The 20650-nt window shown below is 41.6% G+C and overlaps 1 protein-coding gene across 1 annotated transcript in view; it reads right to left on the bottom strand.

The window, feature by feature from the left end:
• Positions 1-567: 567 nt before the first annotated feature.
• Positions 568-20650, bottom strand: part of CHCHD3 (coiled-coil-helix-coiled-coil-helix domain containing 3) — a 258741-nt gene continuing 238658 nt past the window's right edge. Inside the window, exons 7-8 of the mRNA XM_079150209.1 lie at positions 8993-9128; positions 568-1293 (exon numbers count right to left, since the gene is read on the bottom strand). Of these exons, the coding sequence (XP_079006335.1) occupies positions 1270-1293; positions 8993-9128 (160 nt within the window). The 3' untranslated portion in view covers positions 568-1269. The remainder of the gene's footprint in view (positions 1294-8992; positions 9129-20650) is intronic.

Here is a 20650-nt window from a genome sequence, read left to right as displayed (position 1 = left end):
TGCTAAATTCTCCCCCTAACAAAACAAAAATGAAATAAAAATTCTACAGGACAAAAGACATTAAGGATAGATATCACAGAGCCTCAGAATTTTCTCCTCCTCCCATTTCCTGGAAGGCCGGAGCTTCCAACACACTCTAATCTAGGGCCAAAGCTCTGATACTCATAGAAAAGGTAGAGTCATAACCACAAGTTCCAATGAAACTGGAAAGAGGGAAACTCTAAAGGTTAACTTTTTAAAATGCGAGTTCATACCTTCGCAGGGTCAGAAGGCCCTAACCAAGGTCATCTAATCAGTCTCGTGCCCCAGGCACCATGACTTCAGTCATCCCCCCAAAAGGAAGGCGCATGCAGTTTGTATAGATCCTTACTGGAGTCTACCTACCCAGAGGCAAGCTGTTAGTTATCGCTTGCCTGTCTGTGGTCCGGTAATGTGCTTTAGTGCTTTTATACAGAAAAGGTACAGCACAAATGCAAATTAGTAACAATATAAATCAACTCAGTTCCCATAGCACACCCATCCGCCTCTGCCAAAGGATGCGGGAGGCCCCGAGCTACCATGCCAGTCTTTGTCAGAAAATATATTTATTATTGATAGTGAGCAAAGTAAAGTTGTCAGTATTCATGACAGAGGTTGCAGAAGCCAGGTGGCCTTTATATTGATAAAAATGCCTTATTTCACTTGTAATCATAAACATTATTCCAGTAAAAGGGGACATTTTCTCTCCATTCTGTCTTCTTATTTGCATGATCACCATAATAAGTTAAAATGAAATAACTACTACATAATCAAAGAAGAAAAGGAAGAGAGTGGAAAGCAACAAGCCTCGGCCTAGACAGTTCCAGACAATTCCACCCAGCACCACTGCTTTGAGCTCTGGCTCAGATTAGCTGCGCCTCCCCACACCCTCCCGGCTTTGTTAGAGTGGAAGTTCACTAAACGGTGGAGTTCGGTGGCTGGAGAAGCATTTTATGGTCAGTGGAAGTTAATTAGAAAGTACAAAAAGGTGGAGAGGGCTGCCTGGTCTTTTATTCATCCTCAGTGGGGTTTAGTAACACTAAGAGCGTCCTCTGACGACTGATCGTGAGCCAGGCCTTGGTCTTTCAAACTGTTGCTGATCAAAACATGACATGATTCTGTTGAGTTCATTTTCCGGTCCTTCTCTTTGGTGGTCTTCTCTTTAATTGGGTTATTTTCTTACTAGGAAAAAAAAAAATGTTCCACCTCTGGAATTAATGTTGAAGGAGTTTGCATGTTTTAAAAGTTGGTTTATCCTCCCTTCTCCAGCATGCTCTGCAAAAAAAAAAAAAAAAAAAAAAAAGAAAATAAATAAAGAAAGAAAGCTTAAGTTTTAAGTTGGGCTGAAAATACAAAAAGGCAGTGAACTATTTAAGATGATTTACATTGCTTTCCAAATATCTACTTCAAAAAGAAAACAAGGCATATGTGAACAAATACAAAACTCATAACCCCTCCAACCACATTTACAACATCCCTGGCTATGTGTCCTGAAATCCTCATGCTCAATGACAGCACAGTGGTTCAGTGGATTCATGTGGACTCCCTTAGAGACTCGTGGGCCCACAGGAAAGCTCCAGGGCTGGTCTATAAACCTGCTGTCAAACTGCACTTAGTTGCCACCAAAGGGTGGCAGAGGTGGTACAAAGCTGCCTGGCTGCTGTCAGAGACATTAACTAATACAATGTCAAGTTGAATTTTTTTAAAAAGATGAATAAATCGATAAAACATTCTGTGTTATTACTATATCACGGCTTTGTAATAAAACCTGCCTAACCCCACATGGGAGGGCCTTCAGCTAGAGGGTTCCTCAGGCCTGGCAGGGTCTAGGTTTGCACCACACAGGTTCTCTGGCAGTATCTGTATGGGTTCTGTAAGGAGATGCTGTTGGGCTGAATTTCAACACTGCATAAATTTAACACTGCATAAATTAACATAGGAAATTCCCTGAAGAATGGGGGAAAAGCTTTGCAAGTTATAAAAAATTGCTTCCTTCATTTAAGGAACTGCTAACACTTAATCTTAATGTGGAGAGAGAAATTCTTTGCTTCTGCTCATCATTCACATATTTGGACCCACAGAAACTCCTTTGTAAACAGCTGGGTAAATTATCAAAAGGAGAGAATGGTTCACGAATTAACACTGCTCTTTCCCCGAATCGCTCTCTGATTCCAGTCACTGAAGAACAACTGGCAGCTTCCACTGTCAAACAAGAACAGCGCCCCTGGAGACCTGAAATTGTGTGTCAATTCCACTTATTAAAATGATCCTAACCACTTTTCTCAAAATGTTTTGGTTACACAGTAATCTTGTCAACTGATTTCACTTTACAGTTTTCTTGCAGGGGTTAACTATCCCAGCAGCATGTGGTTCCAAGGAAATATGGCAACCTTGAATTATTAAGTAATTATAAGAATAGTCTTTTTTTTTTAAAGATACCACTCAGAATGCTTGTCTCTGGATAAGCTTACCCAGCCAGCATCACCCCAAGATTTCAGACCTAATTAAGCTGGGAATAGACATAGGAAGGTTGACATAAGTAGGGGAAAGTAACATGGGAATGTGTCCTGGGTTAGACATAGCTTCAGCACCTGAGTTGTCACTAAGGAGGGACAGGAAGTCAGAGTGGGAGAGAAAGGAGCTGTGAGGAGGAACAAGACAGAATGGGAGACTGAGAGATGGGAAGAAAAGTCATCTATAAAATAATTCCAAAGCACAAAGCTGGCTTCGCCTGCAGGCCCTGCACTGTTCCTCCCCTGCTGAACACTGGTCCACTCACTTCCTGTTTTCAATGTCTGTCTCTTCCCCCAGCCAGGGCTGCTCTTTGTTCTTCCCGCTTTGGAGGAAACACAAGTAAACTTTCCTTTGTCTGGATCTGGTTTTAGATCTTCTATGACAAATGCTCTGTGTAATATTCAAATTAAGTTACAAGTAATTAACTGTTTATACAACTTGCTGCAATAACAGACAAAACACAAACATGCTGCAGTTCTAACTCCTGAAGGTTGAGCGCTGGAAAAGAAATACCTATTAAGAAAAATGAAAATCTATTACCATGGTAATATTTCTTCTATTAAACTCAGATTAAAAAAAGAGAACATGTCATAAAGCAAACCATTACTTTCAGAAAGCAGTTTAGAAAAGGATTTCTGTGCTGGAAGAGGCTGGGGTAACAAATTTAAAGTTTGCAATTTAGTTTGCTTTGATGTGTCTCCAGATTTGGAGGGCTGCCCCACAGAAGGGTGGCAGATCTATTATGAAATGCCCGTGTGTCATCCTGTGAACAGCAGCCCAGCCAGGAGATTAATAAATGTCATTAGGCGATGATGATAAACAAGGCCCTGGACACAACAGATGCAGGTTCCCATGGGCCTCCCCACCAAGTTCACCTTCTGCATTTCTCTTTGTGCTCTCTGAAGGTGGGTGTTGTGTGCCTTAGAAGGCCCCCGTCCCCCAATGCGGAGCAGGTCCCTGGAGACAGCAGAGATGAACGAGGGAGGGTGTGGCCACACTGTGACTGTGTCACCTTGGCTCAGTGCTCATCCCTTGCTCCTGCCCAGGAATACCAGGAGTAGCTCCTCACGCAGGACCACCTACATTTTCAGTGGAACCAAGAGGGGAGAAGAAAACTTCTTCTAGTTTGTTCCTGAGGCCAAGGATGTATTCTAGGATTAGACTACTGCCAGATGGCTTGAAAAGGTAGGTAATGACAGTCCTCATCTCTGAAAGAGGGAAAACACCAACCAGCAAGATCTCTGAAAGGCTGAAGACCTTCAGTGCAGTCCAGGCCAATGGACCTGGAGCTACACTTCTCAGGTCTTGTGAGTAGTCTCCTGAGGGTCTGGGGAAAGTTGAGGACCCAGGCCTTATGGCTGACCTTCCAAATCAGAATCTCCAGGGAGGTTGGGCATGTGCACCTGAAACAAACTTCCCAGATCATTGTGAAGTCTACCCACACTGCCGGTCTGATACGACAGGGAAAAGGTCTCTGGGTTTGGAACCAAGAGCAAACTTTGGGTCTGGGCTCTGCTATACCTACAGATCACTTATACTGTGACTGTGAATTGTGCAAGTGAAAAGAAGAGGCCGGGTGACATGATCTTCAAGTCCTTCTAGCTCCAACAGCCTGGTCTACTAAAACATTAGCAGGTCACACAGGCTCCATCTGAAAACAATCACAAAATACAGCCTGCTCTGGAGCCAGGGTTTCAAGAACCGTGATTTCTAAGCAATGGTTACTATTGTGTTTTTAGGTCTTCATACTCAAACTAAAAAAGGAAATATCTGAACCTTCAGAATAAATTGGCTGGGATAAAATCTTTCACAGCACTGACCTTGAGTTCTTCCGTTTTGGAGATGCCATTTACATTTCAGATAGGAAGGCCTACGTGGCACGAGCCTTGGGGTGGAGTAACGTCACGTTGAGATGCAGCCTTACGTATCAGGGTTTCGACCCCACACTTCTCCCTGTAGTTAGGTTCCTTTCTGACCTCCCCAAAGAGGAAGGGGCCTTGCCTCAGTTACAAGATGTCCCATTTGGTGCTTCCTTGAGCTGAGCTGACTGCGATTGATCCACTCCTGCTCACCAGCTTAAACCTCTACTGTGGTTTCTGGACTCAGGACTACCGCATTTCTGACTGCAAACACCACACTTCTCTCTGATCATCTCCAGGGGTCTGTACTTACTTCTGGTCCTAGTACGACCTTGGTTCTTCTGATCCTGGCTTCTCACTCCATTTCCAAACTCTCTTGCCTCCCATGGATCCTACCTCATAAGGTAAGAAGCACCACAGTGCAAGCCAGGCCTGGGCTGGCTGGAGGTTGCCCACATTTTCTAATGGAGCTCATCAGCGGGCAGGCTGCGTCTTCTAGCAGCATGCAGATGGCTGTTTTTCACTTGGCTGACATTGGAGGAACTGGGAAACTATTTCTACCCACTCCCCATTTGTTCTGCCACCTAGGTTTCTTAAGGGAGCATGAACTCAAGGAAAGAGTAGGTAGTCACGAGAGGACAGGCAGCTAGCAGACCAGTCACAAGTGCAACTGTTCTTCCTGGGTGAAAGTTAAAGGCTGACAGCAAAATCTAAGAGGCCCAGGCAAAAAACTGAAGGTCTTGAAAGTACGGGTGCTGCTTGTACACATGCCGCCTGAGTGTGTCTGTGAACATGCGTGCTTACGTCCTGCCTCTTGGTCTCATTCATGAAAGGAGACCCGGTCCTAAAATAATGGAGCTGGAAGACCCTCAAGGATCACCTACTTCAAATCCACAATTCACCCCAGAAGAAGCTGAAGCTCCAGACACCATAACTAGTTTAGGATGGTAGCAACAACATTTTCTAATAACTCTACCCTCTGGTGAACGGAGAATGTTTCACGAGAATCCACAAAGCTTTGGTACCTTCCCATCAATAGCAATCAATAGGGTTGGGGAAAAACTGAAATACTTAAAGACTCCCATCCCTCAAAGTGGGCCCATTCTGGAAGTAAGTATCAGGCAGTGGGTGTTGCAGGGAGCAGAGCAATGCAGGTTTGGAAGCCAATCTTTTCTACACTCTTCCAGCCTTTTAAAATAGAACTTGGGCCTATTTAGGTCCACTAGTAGATAGATACTATTAACTCCTCCACCCCATAGTCCCATGGAAGGCAGGAGTAGAAAGAGTGAATGGGAACCTGATTTTAAAGGTAAAACAAGATAATTCAATCTTGGGGAGCTTAAGAGAGTTACAGGGCTAAGCAGACACAAGAAATAAAAGACACAGAAGTCTGTGTCAATCGATGTTCTTCCCCATAAATGGCATATCTTAGCTAACCGGTAGCTTTTAAGTCTTAGAATTAATAATTAGAGCAATTTAAAATCTCTTTACCCTTATGAAGAACACATAACTTAATATACTGGAAATAACAGTCTAAATGTCTCATGTCAACCCATGAGGAATTGTTTAAGAACAGCTGAAGATTGATGTGAATAAGTAGATGAATAAGAAGAAAGGAAAAGTAAGGCTAAGGAACATCCGGAAATTTTCCTACCAGTAAAATCTATTAGTCTCTAAGACATGCCCCAGGGAAGCTGTGAAAGCCCAATCTTGTGAGTCATCCAGAAGTGCAGGGGATTTGGCGCTGGATTATTCCATGGGGGAAACCCTTGCACTATGTCGGAAATGGACAACACTCCTAATGGGCTGCTGTCGTGTTCACATGTCCACACTGGTCTCTGGATCGAACAGGAAACATGAGAAGGGGAGTTGGCCACCAGGAACTGTCACAACAGGCAGTGACGACCACACGCACTGCCACGGTCTCTTCCAACCAAGAAGCAGAGTAGGGACCATGAAGTGAGACCAACTTCACTAAGAGCAAAAGGACAACCTGGGATCAGACGGAAAGTAACTCCTCGTGAAATTCCGATGTGAGCTCCTCCTGCCATCTTGTGTGATCTTCCAAGGGGGCAGTGCATGCTGCCCTGTGACCAGGGCACTACCATCTCGCTCCCCTGTTTTGACCCTCAGACTCTTACTACCTCACCAGGTTATCCGTGCTCCTGTCCCTTGCTTTATCGTTACGCTCTCATCTTCCCTCGTTGTCTTATTTCTGTATTAGCGGATGATGGATGTCCCTTCGTACACTTTTCTGCTCAAAAACCAAACACTACTTAATTTATTTTGAAATTTGTTTTTATGGCAAGGTACCTCTCAGTCTAGTTGTTAAATTTACCATCATGACTTCCCTGGGTTTCAATGCTCTCAACTGTAAAATGGTGACAATAAAACCATCTATTTACATTTCAGGTTGTCATAAAAAACAAGTCATAGGATGGATGTGAAATGACCTCGAAATCCTAAGTACTGCAGAAATATAATGTAGTAAGTTTCTTGGTTCTTGCTCATTTCAGTGTTGCTGGTGTTAGGATAAAGGTTTTGTGGATTTTATCTTTTTAATATTACCTTATGTTATAAACTTCCTATTAATTGAATATAAGAGCCATGAAAACAATAGGCGCTTCAAATATCTGACCACCAATAATACTAAATGATAGGCAGACTGGGCAGGAACGGGGAGGAAGGTCTCTCTGGGAGTCACTAGTAATGATGTAATGCTTTTTGACTGATCTATTTCATTTCAGCTTGAAAGTCTACAACTGAGGAAAGAAGGGGAAAAGAAGATTTATTGAAAACGTTGTATCAATGTAATCATCACATTACCCCAATTCACAGATGAGAAAATGAAGGCTCAAGGTCACAGCACCTGTCAAATGCTGGGCATGGATATGATACCAACTCAGTTCTCCCAGATTCTAACTTTATTGCATTGTGTGGTATTTTTGACTTTATCATGTTAATTTTGCTTTATTCTAAAAGGTGTCCCACTGATCCCATGGAACCACACGTGGAGGATTCCACAAAAGTGAGGCAGGCGGAAGGGAGTTGCCCTCACAAGTCACCACCATCGGTAAAGTTACAAATCACGCTGTGGAAACAGGTGTGTGCCTCAGACGCGCAGCTGAAACATGCATTTTGTCATGGCCATTCTTTCTTGATTCCCCAGCTGCTTCTCAATAAGGCACTATTATCAAGTTTGAAAAATCCATGAGTCAACCAACCAGTCTCAAGTGCTTCCAGTACTATTAATATTGAAGGTTGGAGTTCATTGAGAGCAAATCGGAGCTGGTTTTTTTTTTTTCTATTTGTTTCTTTTTTTTTTATTTTTTATTTTTACAGACTGCATTTTGATTCACTGTACACAAATGGAGTACGACTTTTCGTTTCTATGGTTGTGCACAATGTAGAGTCATACCATTCGTGTAATCATGCATAAGTGTAATAATGTCTGTCTCATTCCACCATCTTTCATATCCCTGACCCCTCCTCCCTCTCATTTCTCTCTATGTAATTTGACAAATAAAATGTACTAACTTAACGTTAGTGACATCACCTCTACCAAAGACTCTTAAAGACAAGAATCCCTGGCATATATTAAGAGGTACACAAGTTGCTAGAAGCAAGAAGCAAAAGCCACAAACCCCAGGCTCTGAAAGACAACATAGGCTTTTAATCTTGATTATATTTTTTCCACTAGTGTGACTGTTATTTTCCAGTCACCCAGACAATACCAACCCTCCCACCAGATATTTATAGAGTGTGAGAAATTTACACTAAATGTTATTATTATAACTACAACAAATTGGACTGCAGAAAGGCATGCTGTGTAACTCAAACACTAGATTTAGTTGGGTTAGAAGGTCAACTCTAGGGAGCTTGTCAGCAAAAAGAACCAAAGTTTCCAATAATTTCTGTCTCTCAGAACCACCTACATCCAACTGTTAAAGCAGTTAAATGACAGGCAATTACATGACCTGTTGGCATTGTTAATTTGCTTTAGGGTTATCATTAACTTTCTAAAGTACATAAATTAGAGCAACTACACGTTCTGTGCACATCATGTTATTCTGAGATGAGGGGTCAAAAGAAGAATATGGTATATGAAAGCAAGGAAATTCTTTCTTAAATCCCATCTCCAGTCTCCCTTTCCTTTCTTGAGTGGACTCAAACAACCAGTGGAAGGATCAACTAGTGATTGAACGGCAGGTTTCTTTGATTGTGCTGTTGTTTTCTTTAAACAAGGTTCTCTGCAAGACTATCTGGCCCCTAATTTATAAAGCCTTCCTCTTTGCTGGCTTTGAATAGTGACCTTGGAATGTGAGACAATGACCTTGAGCATATAATTATTAAAAGCAAAAGGTTTTCAGGGCAAATGAAAGAAGTATATAGCGTTTCCCCCACTGCATGTAAATAAGTTGAACATAGGGAGAATCTGGACTCTTCCTAGGATGATCTGGGTGGATGATCTCGCAGTAATTCCTGATGAGGAGGGCTTGAGTTTATAACGTGTTTCTTATATAGTGAATCCTTAACGCTGCCCAAGGACAGTGGGCTTTCTGTTCTCCTGGTACCCCACCTGGCCTGGCTTCCACACTCACCTGTTTGGCATGATTGACACAGTGCATGTACTGGTTGGCCAGAGCAGAGCAGCTGAGGGTCTGGTGGCTATTCTGGCGGTAACACTGGAGGATTCTGGCCTGCAGGTCAGCACAGACTGGATGATACTCATACCGCCTGGAAACAAAAACAGGGACTAAGTGAGACAAATGGTCTTCATTCACAATAATGACAGAGGTTAAAGAATATATAATTATTAAATAAGATGTAAATACAGAAAAATGTTTAATGAAATAATTCTCTTAAAATTTTAAAGAAGCACAATGAAATTATTCCCATGAAAAAATGCACATAGACTTAATGAATATTAGGAATTTAGTTTCATTGATTAATACCATTCCAAGGGGCTCTGGATACCATAATCTTCTCTCCTAAATCTAAACCCCAAATTCCTGTGAATGGTGTGGGTACTCTGTAGCCCTGCCTGCCAAGTCAGAAACCTGTGAGCCTTCACGTCTCTCTCCCATCCCCACATCCAGCAGGTCACGAAGTAGGACCAGCAGTCTGGCCCTTCTTCTCCATGCTCACTGCCATTACTGCAGTTCCAAATTATTTATGTCCTGTATTCAAGCAATGACCTCCAAACTGATCTCTCAGTTTTTTCCTCTCTACTCCTGCCTCCACATGACTTCCAGAGTGTTCTTCCTAATATATAAATCTGAGTCAGTGTCTTTCCTTACTACTTCTTAAATAAAATACAAGGCCAACAGGCTTAGTCCTTCTTGATTAGATTTCTGCCTCCTCCTTTGTCTCCATCCCCACCTGCACACCACTGCAGCCTGGACAAACCACATTTGGGTTTGGTGCATATACTTCTGATGTCTTTGCTCATGCTCTTGAGCTGGAAATGCTCTGCGCCCAAATCACCCACGCACACCTATGAATCTGCACAATATCTCCCCATCTTCCAGCTGCTCCAGTGCAGCCTTCTGTGTGCAGCTTTCACTAGCTCTCCCCTCCCTGGAGTCCACACTCCCTTATGGTGACCCACTGATCCCCATCACTTCTCTCACTATACAGTGACTGACTAGTATGATCCAGTGCCACGTGCTAGCCTACATTAACTAGAATGCAAATTCCAAGCAGGACTGTGCCTTTTTGTGTGTGTAACCTCACCTCTTAGATATAGATACCTTTTAAGGAAGTATGGCAATTAATCTGTTGAATGAGTACAAACAAGTGGAAGGAAAACACTTGAAAATTCCCTGGGTTAAAAGTTTGCAACTCACATATCTCAGATTTTAGTTAATTATTCTCAGGGAATATGCTTTCCAAAATGTAAATGTTTCCAAAAAGTTTATAATATGCACTTGAAAAATAATAACAAAACAAGCCAAATGAATTACACAAACAAAAATAAAATATTCTTATTAATAATGGTAGGGGTACTTGGATTATAAGAACTAAATGTACATGGAGAAAATACATTAAATTATCACTTTTAATCTAGGAATTCATTTTTTAAAATTAGTTTTGTTTAACACAAAATGCTTCCAGTCTTTCTTATCAGTTCTGTCTTTGAAATTTAAATTTTTTATTTCCATATAATCTTGAAATCACATTATTTCAAATTTAATGGGTTCTAAAAAACCCCTAGAGGACACAGGGAATATTTCCCATCAATAAGGAAACCCCTGGGTGATGATTTGTCTCCTCATTACTTTTATCCAACACACTAAGCTAATATATATTTTGCCAGAATAGAAATGCAAACTATGCTACTGGTACCTAAGGGAATTTACTTCCCACTACTCTCCAAAGAGCAGACGTACAGGGGAAAAAATAATCTTACAAATTTTATATAAATTGCTTTTACTTTTTCATTCATTACTTTACTGTTTGGTCAAATAGCAAGAAGAGAAGTTAAGCCCAATCCCAGGAGTTTCAATTCTTTCTAAGATTTCAAAGTTCAGATGTCTGTGGATTTTTCTGGACACAGACCTCCCTAATCTTCTACCGGGAACACCAGCATTTAAAAGAGTTAGCTGTGCTTCCAAGAGCACAGGTGCAGATACCACTGACTGTTCATAGCAAGACCTGCATCTGGATGAATAAAATATGATTAGCATCAGGTCAGCTGAATCTAGTAAACACAGGGCTAATGATAACTACTCTAGTAGTTCACAGCAGAACTTCATTCTACCTGAGTGCTCACAACTTGATGTGTCTCCAATGTACCTTAGATTTAAAGTCAGTGGGAAGAAGGGTGGAGAGGGAAGACTTAGGAAAAACCTGATCAGATACATGGCCCTTCCCCAGTATGGAGAGGAAAAGGCCAGAAGAGTGAGCATCCACACACTGCACACCAGAAAGAAGACACTGTGTATGTATTTTTTACCTTAAAAAAGGCTGTTTGCAATGGGATAATTCATCTAAACTGTGGGCTCCTTAGAAAGAGGTAATATAAATTGTATATAAGCATTTACCCTGAGCTGAGCTATTATTCATGCAAGTTGAAGTCCATGAGTTATTTATGATTTGAAATGCGTCAAAATATACTTTTATCACCACAAATCAATACTACTGCTTGCTTCCAGGGCCCCTGACTTCCTGCCTGGTAGTCTGTTTGGATGAGTGTGAGTGCAGCGATCATCTGAAATCCTCTCTGTATGTTTCAACCTGTATTGACGATTAGATAGTAGACGGGGGGAAAGTGGTGGAAATCAGCATAATTGTCCCCCAGTTCCTGGGGTAGACTCTGGTACATTCTCCTTGGATTAATCTGTAAGGGTAAAGCTCTGCCTCTGTATTGATCTGCCATGCTTGTTAGGCTGCCCTAATGCACTGTTTTCACTTTGGGAAAATGCTAAATGAGATTACCGTCTAGCATTAGAAGGCCATAAAAGCACAAGCCATGGCACCCTCCATTCAGGAAAAGGGTTTCAAAGACATTTCCAATATGCATTATGGTAAACCCTCTGTGTAATCATAGAGTCGGCAATGGACTTTTATTGACTGCTTTCATTCCTGCTGATGGAAAAAGCCATTATTAAGCAAAAATAACAAAAGGCAGAATTTCAAGATATCTAAGAAGGAAAATTAAATCTTAGTTGCAAAGGACATTAAAACAATTCGATTTCCTTGCATGTAAGGAAGATTCAACAAAGCAATGGAGAGGCTGTAGAGAGGAAGATGAAATACAGTTTTAGAGAGCTCAGAATAATAAGACATAATAGCTATCAAAACAAACAAACGAACAAACGAGTTTAGCAAAAAGGAATTACTGGTAGAATAAAGTCAATCTTTAAGAAATATACATCAACAACGCCAAAAACAATCCTGTTTCCTAGTTTGCTGACATTTTGGGGGGCTTCCAGTGGAACCCACCCTATGCATGGCTCTTTTGTTTCTTCCTGCCCTTTCACTCCCAGATGCTTTTCTCCTCCTCATTCCCACTAGAAGCCTGTCTTCAGCTTGACCTTCCCCGTTCCCAGGGGGCAGCTGTGGCCGAACCAGTTCATCACATGAAGGCAACACTGGAGAACCAAGGTCTGCCCAAAAAACGAATCCAAAGAAGCATTCCTGGTGGGAGTCTGTAGCCAGCAAAACTGTTTCGCCCCTTTGGTTAACGTTCAATGGTAATATTCACGTAAAAGGCATTGAAGAAAACACACCCAAGAATTTTTCTCATTATAGTTGACAGGTCCTTTATAGAAACTTTGGAAAAAGAGAGAAAAGAAAAAGAATATCGATTTAGGCTATTTCTAATTTTTCAGTATTTCACATAACCTGATGGATTATTACTACCATTTCTGATTCTTTCCTTAGGAGATTTCTTATAAGTTGAATTAATTGGTCAAAGAAAAATGAAGCTGAGTTAAACAGTATTCAGAAGTCTCCTCTTACGACCCTCCGATACAGTTCTACTTAGGTATCTGTTTTACAGCCATCGCTGGTTTCACTGATGTCTCTCCTACTTTCATGTCTTAGACTCTTCTTTGATGTGGGTCTGAGCTTTAAATTTCAAGGAAACTACTTACCATCTTTTTAGTTCTGCTAATATAAATGGCAAGTATAATAAGGTAACTTCAGAGAAGGAAAAAAATATGGAGATAGCTCTTCTCATACCACACTTCACTCAGAAGGTGAAAGAAGTCACGTAATGACAATCAGTTAGCAGCCACAATTTCTAAAGCTCGCAGGAACACAGAAATCGTTCCTTATGAGTGCAGGCACATGCAAAAAAGATCCTTTCCATGTATTTGGACCAGTAAGTATCTGAGAGAGTTCTCTAGATACCATAATGAACTACTAGGAGAAAGAGAAGGAGGTAAGGAGGGAGGGAGGGAGAATTAATGAAAATGGTTGGTGCTGAAAGGAAAATTCTCATTTTTAAACAGGGCCCAATGATGCATCCTTCAGGAGGTCAGGCAGTCTCCTAAAACCACATCTAACACGTGAAGAGCAGGCATACAACACAGCTCTGGAGTCAGATCTTTTAAATCTAATTCCTACAGCACAATGCAGAATCTCTTATTTTATTTTGTACTAAACTCTTCATTACATGTTAAGCCCAGTGGCCAGGATTTCTGCTTTTCTTTCAAAACATAAAACTAAAGCTGCTAAGCACGTTGCTCATATTATAATAAAACCACTATAAGGTAATAAAAAGGAAGAAAAATATCTAAAATGTATTTATTATCTCCTATTAATTTTTTCATTTTTATTTTACTTTATATTTCAGTATTCTATATACAAATGTTCAGAATAAAATGTAAGCAGCCTTTTTCTAAAAATGCAAGATTGAAAAACAATTTCAAGCATTTCTCACATTCCTAATAACTGCTAACCATTTCATTAATGATGTTTCTATCTGGGATGTAATCAAATTTTCATAATTATGCTTTCAAGGGCAAATTTCTTCCAAAGGTGCCTGCTTTTTTTGTTTCCATTTGTTTGCACGTACGTTTTGTGAACTAATTTCCTAAAAAATAAAATAAAAATGGATGAGATTTTCCCTCATAAACAACTATTACTAAAAATAATGAATGTTAACTATGTCATTATCATCACAACACAACAAAAGCCAAGGACTTCCACTGTCATCAAAGATGGGAACACTGGCCTTGAGTACAGCTGGACCAGTGCTTAACTCAATAAACCAGTCAAGCTGACAGCAGATCATCAACCATAAGGAACACTGGTCACACAACCAACAGACTCATCTTGGGTGATTACAAGAGTATGGCCAGTCCTCCATATCTGTGTATTGCCAATTTCAGAAAATATTTGAAAAAGAAATTGAGTCTGTATTGAACACATTCAGTTTTTTTTTTTGTCATTATTCCCTAAGTGATACAGTATGACAACTACTTACACAGCATTTGCATTGTATTTGGCATTATAAATCATCTTGAGATGATCTGAAGTATAAAAGGAGGACATGTGCAGATTACATACAAATACTAAGCCATTTCACATAAGGGACTTAAGCATCTGTGAGTATTAGTGTCCTTGGAAGTTTTGGAACCATCCCCTGGATACAGAGGGAGGCCTACAGAGAGAGTTCCTCCTGAAACCCCAAGGCTTCAGAGCAGTATCTATCCGAAGATACTTCACCATTTTAAACTGTAAGTTGAAGAACAAGATGTCAGAATCACAACTTGGTAATCTGGACCTATAAAAGGTAACCTGAAAGGAGGGAGAGGAAAGCACAGTGTTCCCCTGGATTTTAGGATCCTGAGTAAAAGTCCTCAATCCAGAAAAATCCCAGCCAGGATCTCTGCTCACCTATCCCAGCTCTTATGAGGATGCAACCCTCTCTAAACACAGACACACTGTTCTTATGCCAATAGGTTTCACTTCCCCTAAGTAATCACCAACACACCAAAATGAAAGGTAAGCAAAACACTTCCAACTTTGCAGTATGTTTTCATTCTCCTTCAATCATACCAGGTACTTGGGAAAATGAGGCAGTGTGGGGATTTCGTAGCATGTGACCACACACTAGCTGGTGGGTGGCTGTCAGTAGAGGACAGTGCACTCTAACACTTGGGGACTTAGGACACACAGTTTCTTTGCCTGGGTCTGAGGAGGCAGCTCTTGCTCCTTCCTTCACAGAGAACCCCTCTTGGCATCTCACCAGTCACACCAAACCCAAATGGGATCAGGCTACCTGGGTTCACCCAGCACAAATAAAGTGCTGGAGAGCTCCTGCCCCTCATTAGGATTTTGCACTTAGAAAAATGGGACCATTTTCTGCGAGTCTCCAATGAATGAAAGCCCCTACTGTTTTGTTTTATAAATAATCTCTTAAAATCACAGGACACAAGGCTAAAGGCAATTTAATGTTAGTAAAAAATTTTTTTTCCAGAAAAATTCTCCAAGAAATAATACCTTTGACAAGAAATATGTTATTCAGGTGAAAAGATCTGTGAAGTCAGGCATCTGGTGTGAGGCAAAAAAAAAAAAAAAAAAAAAAAAATTAGTTGGCTGATTTTTATTTTCCACCACATCATGGTATTCCAGACTCATATGTGGGTTATGTAAACCACGATATTTACCTTTCAATGGGAGAAAATAATTCTACTTTACCTAAAAGATATCTGGACTGTGGGGCAAAAATTATGTAGAGTTTAGGGACACAGAAGAGTCAGTGTCAATGTTAACTCAATCTGGAAGGATCTCAAATTGACTTCCAGATCACACCACGTTCAGGACAAACTAGGGATGCTGTCTTCTTAAGCTCCCAAGGTCTTCCCATTGGACAAAAATTCTACAGCTACCATACTGCACTGTGGTCTCAGTGGGGAGACTTTATTTAGACATTAAGCCCCCCTGCTTCTTACCAATGCTTGGAATATCATTACTGCTTAGTAAATGTCAGGCAACAATGCTGCAGTAAAAACAGACACTACTGAGTTCACAATTGACAGTGCCTGAGACACAGCAGCAGCTCTATATGGTCCTGTGGCAGTAGCAGGATCTCCTGCCATGCATACGGTGGAAGCAGATAAAATCACAATTCACATATCAGAGAAAAAAATTTGGCTTTTGGTTTTTTGGGACTGGTTTAAGCGGAATGTTTTCTCTGATATGCAGATGCTAATTCCCAATATGGGGTGGAGCAGCTAGGGAAGAAGAGAGTCAATTTAGCTTAGGGGGGATTGAAGGGAGGGGAGGGGGCATGGAGATAGGAAGGATAGTAGAATGAGTCAGACATTATTACCCTATGTACATATATAACGTTACAACTGGTGGGATTCTACATCATGGATAACCAGAAGAATGAGAAATTATACTCCATTATGTACAATGTATCAAAGTGCATTCCACTGTCATGTATAACTAATTAAAACAAAAAATATTTTAAAAAATCACAGTTCACAGAAGCAGCCCTTGGTTATAAGAATTTCAACATTTGGAGAAGTATTTTCTTTGTCTTTTTCATAGGCAAGCCATGGAACTGGAGAAATTTCAGGGCTACAAGTTACATTCGAATCCCCTTGGGATTTAACAATGTGTGAATGAGACCAAGTAATCCTATGCAACAAATTGGTCCTATTTGAATATATCAGTAATAGAATATCATGGATTCAGGGCCAAGAGGATTATTATTATTATTGAAAAGTATGGCATTTACTCTCACCTGACTATAAATAGTTTAGACAACTTAGAACATGATAATCATAAGCATATACAATGCATCAACTTTAGATTTCTTTTTCTTTAAATATGTGTCTCTGTATAATACATTGGACTTATGTTGATATTGATTCAGTTATTTTAGCCCTTTGGCTTTGTGAGTTATTTCCATTCCCCCACACTGCTACTTTGGAATGTTCCTAAGTGTTCCAAGGATGGAAAAGAGGAGCTGGCTGGTTCATTCACACTTTCATTCACTCAGTCACTCTCACAACAAATATGATTAAGCCAAGACAATTATTAAGCATTCATTACATGCCATCCACTGTGACAGAGGATGAATGAAATGTGATCCTTGCTGACAGCCAGTTCCTAGTCTAGCAGGGTGAGACAGAAGTGTACACGGGGTCTTATAACCCGATCAAGAGGGAACAACATCAACAACACGCTGCAGAGCAAACACAGAAGTCTAGTCTTAGAAATGACCCCAGCCAAATACACCAGATTCCAGATGAAAAGAAATCCATCACAGTGAACGCAGTGAGGACGGGCCTCAAGATCCTCATAAGCCAACTTTCAAGCCAGCAGGAGCAGGTGTCCAGTGTATCTGGATGTCAGAGACTTTGAACTTGAATTATGAATACCTCCATGACCATAAACTTTCTAAACTCTTCTGCTTTCCCTTGTGTTTGCTCATGCACATGCTAACACAGGCTTGGTATGGAGAGGTGGGAGGAGCTGTTTGTAGTAGGAGCTTAAAATTCTAAGTCAACTAGAGACTCCACAAAGAAGCAGAAGCCAGAAATCAACTTTACTACTTACCAACAAGAAGGCTGAGGCTAAGTTTGTCAGGAGGGCTCTAGGGGTGACTTCCAGTTGGTGCCACTATGCTCTTTAGCCTCCTTGCTTCCTTGGTAGGAGTGCCTTTTGTCAGCACTTGACTGGCTGGCTTGTGACTGATGTTGCCAAGGAGAAAATGGGATAATTTGTCTCTGGATCAATGCCCAGATTTGGAGGATAAGGGAGATAGGAGGAACTGGGATAAGTTGGGGAAAGTAGAAGAAACCTGAGAAGCAGGGAATTACAGGGAAATCCTGGAGGGAAAAAAGACATCAGGGGCCATATTGGATCAGCTGGAGAATAAAAAGAGAGGGGTGACGGAGAACAGCAACCCACTCACTAGGAAGGACACGGGAAAGAGGAGACTGCATGGTCCAGAGCAGGGAACTAAAGGAAACTGGGCACGTGTTCTCAAAGATAACTTTAATTTCAAATTCTTGAAAGGGCCTTATTCCCTTCATCACTTGTCCTTCCTGAAGACAGTGCTTGAGTTTGGAGGAGAGAACTGGAAAGCCCGCAGTGGGTAGCCTTGGTAGAGCCCAGGTGTGGAGCGCCAGTCCTGGTAATCTATCAGGTTTTCTTGAAAGAGGACACTTGCAGTAAACCCAAGACCTTCTGAGAAAATTTAATGAAATCACACCTAACCTCCTAGACACAACTCTTCCACATTTGGAGAAATATTTACCTCTATAGGCCTTACTGTGTCATTGTTGTCAATGAAATTTAACTGCTGTCATAATAGAGAATCCCAGAACCTTCTTGTGAATTGAGGGGTAGGGAAGCAGTGCCCTGTGCAGGTACACAGTCATGCCAAGCTTCTATTTCTAGGTGTTTAATAATTTTTCAAAAAGAATTACCCTTTGGGATGATTTTTTTTATGCTCCTTCTTGGCTGAGAGGAGACTTGAGGGTTGAGTTTGGTGAAATTCCATTTGAGTCACCCAGGCATAAAAAGACATAGCAGTACCCCTACCTCTTTCCTGCTAGGATCAAATTTAAGAGAGGGCTTTTAATACCAAGATAAGCTAAGAACAGCCTAATTTGAAAAATTTAAAAACTGTCACATATCTCAATGAGGGCTGTGACACATCCTAAAAAACTAGGTTAAGACCAAAATTTAAGTCTGTAGTAAGAGTGTATTACACTCCTTTAGGTGTTACTCTTTCTTCCACTACATTTAAAAAGCAAGAGCTAAATACCAGATACACACTGGAAGGAATGTGCCCTTAACAGAAAGAGCTGCAAATGTATTTATTTTAGTGACAAGTGAAGGAAAAAATTACCCACACTGACTGGTCCTTTAAGTGTCAAACATGAGGAAAGGAAGGAAGCAGTTATTGGGAAGGGGTCAGAGTTAAGCCTTTTGTCTATTTTCCACCCCTTTTGATTATTGGAAGGGGAGGATACTGAGACATGCCACAGAAAAAGGAAATTCCCCACGGGTGCAGGGTTGCCAGGCGTAGAATTCCATATGGGTTGAGGTCACTGTGTCCACGCCATAAAGGATGTGTAGGAAGAAAATGGGGAGGAGAACATTAAATTCACCCCCAAAAGCTTATTATGAAAGATATACACTCCTTGAGGTCACAGGTGTCACAGGGAATCTAAGTGTTCAGGAAATAGGGAAGGAAGTAGGTGGTACTTCAGGTCTGAGGAGGGAGGCAGGGACTGCTTCTATTTGGGGATAGAATCGGGGGTTCCTGGAAGAAAGGAGACCCCTAGGTGAAGGGAAGGATGGTAAGAGGTACAGAGGACATCTGTGAGGGCCAATGTGAGCAAAGATCCTGGCTCAGGCACATCCAGTACGCTCAGGGAACTTGGCTGAAGTGGAGGGTTGGAGGTGGGGAGAGGCAGACCTGAGAAGGGAGGGGTTGGGACACAGTCTTCCGATAAGAGATGGCCCACTCAGGTTCTTCTGCACAGGTGATGGCAGGCCACCAGCCTTTCTGAACAAGAGTGAAGTTATACAGGTACCATCTTAGAAAGTGGATCTGATGTGAACGAATCAGATGGATGAAGTAGAGATCCACTGGCCACTGAGTACTTGGCTAAAGTTGAAATATGTTGATGAGGGGATTGGCCAGGCAAGATGGAGGCACTAGCAAGCAAAAATGGAAGGACATAGTAACTGACAGGACATGAAGGGAAAGAAGAGGAAGGGCTGGAGAATCACACCATGACTTAGGCTTTGGGGATTTGAAGAATGAGAGTGCTCAAGCACTGTCAGGAAGCCACGGTGGAAATGAGTCCCCACTGCCCCAGGATCTTAAGTGCAGCTGGAGCTCAGCCTGTGGGAAAGTCTATAATCACACAGTACAAATCCCCCACAGGACACGTGGGGGAAAGGCAGAGAACAAATCTGGGCCTTGGAGAATGGCCTGTGTCAGAAAACGACAGGGAAGGAAGATGGAGAGGGAGGACAACTGAGCATGGAGAGAAGCAGCAACATAATGCTGTATCGCTAGGCTGGACAGACCAGGGTTTGGTGACAGAGAAGATGGTCAAAAGGAATGAAGACTGATAAAAGGCCATGGAATGTGATTCCCAGCAATCTGGAGAAGGAATTGCAGCATAATGCACAAGGCAGAAGCCAGATGGCAGGAAACTGATAAAGAAGAAAATGGGCAGCAAAGAAATGGAGGCAGTGGGTTAGGTGGGTCCAACAGCCTTCACGTGCCCGGGCACTGCGGGAGATGAGAGCATGAGAGCTGCCTTATTGGGGCCCATCTGGCAATGGCGAAATATATATGGCGGGGATTGAATCTGGCTGGAGATGACTGGAAAGCCTGAGATAAGATGATGGAATTTCAGGAAGGAAGGGGAAGGGCTTAGGCAGTGCGTGGTGGTGCAGGCAGATATATTCCAGAGATGAAGGAAGGGAAGGAGGGTAGGCAGTGAAAGAAGATGGGAGAAAGCAGAGCCAGAGGCAATGGCGCCACTAATGGACTCCTTTTTAATATACAGGCTAAAGAGCCAAAAGACTTTCAGCAAGGGCACATTCTGCAAGCACATTTCCATAAAACAGAGTTAAGAGTAAGAAGAAGGGTATGCTCAGAAGTTGGTCAGTTGAGGCAGATTGTGTAAAAAAGAAGAATTTTCAAGAATTTTAAAGAAAGAAAGATGTGCAGAGAGGAAGATGTGGTTCATGCAGAGAGGGTGCGGTTGAGGAGTAGCACACAGATTTCTTGGCTCAAGCAAGAAGTCCACAGTGAAGAA

Source organism: Sciurus vulgaris, assembly GCF_902686455.1.
Source record: "Sciurus vulgaris genome assembly, chromosome: 8".
NCBI lineage: Eukaryota > Metazoa > Chordata > Mammalia > Rodentia > Sciuridae > Sciurus > Sciurus vulgaris.
This window is presented reverse-complemented; position numbering and strand designations above follow the sequence as displayed.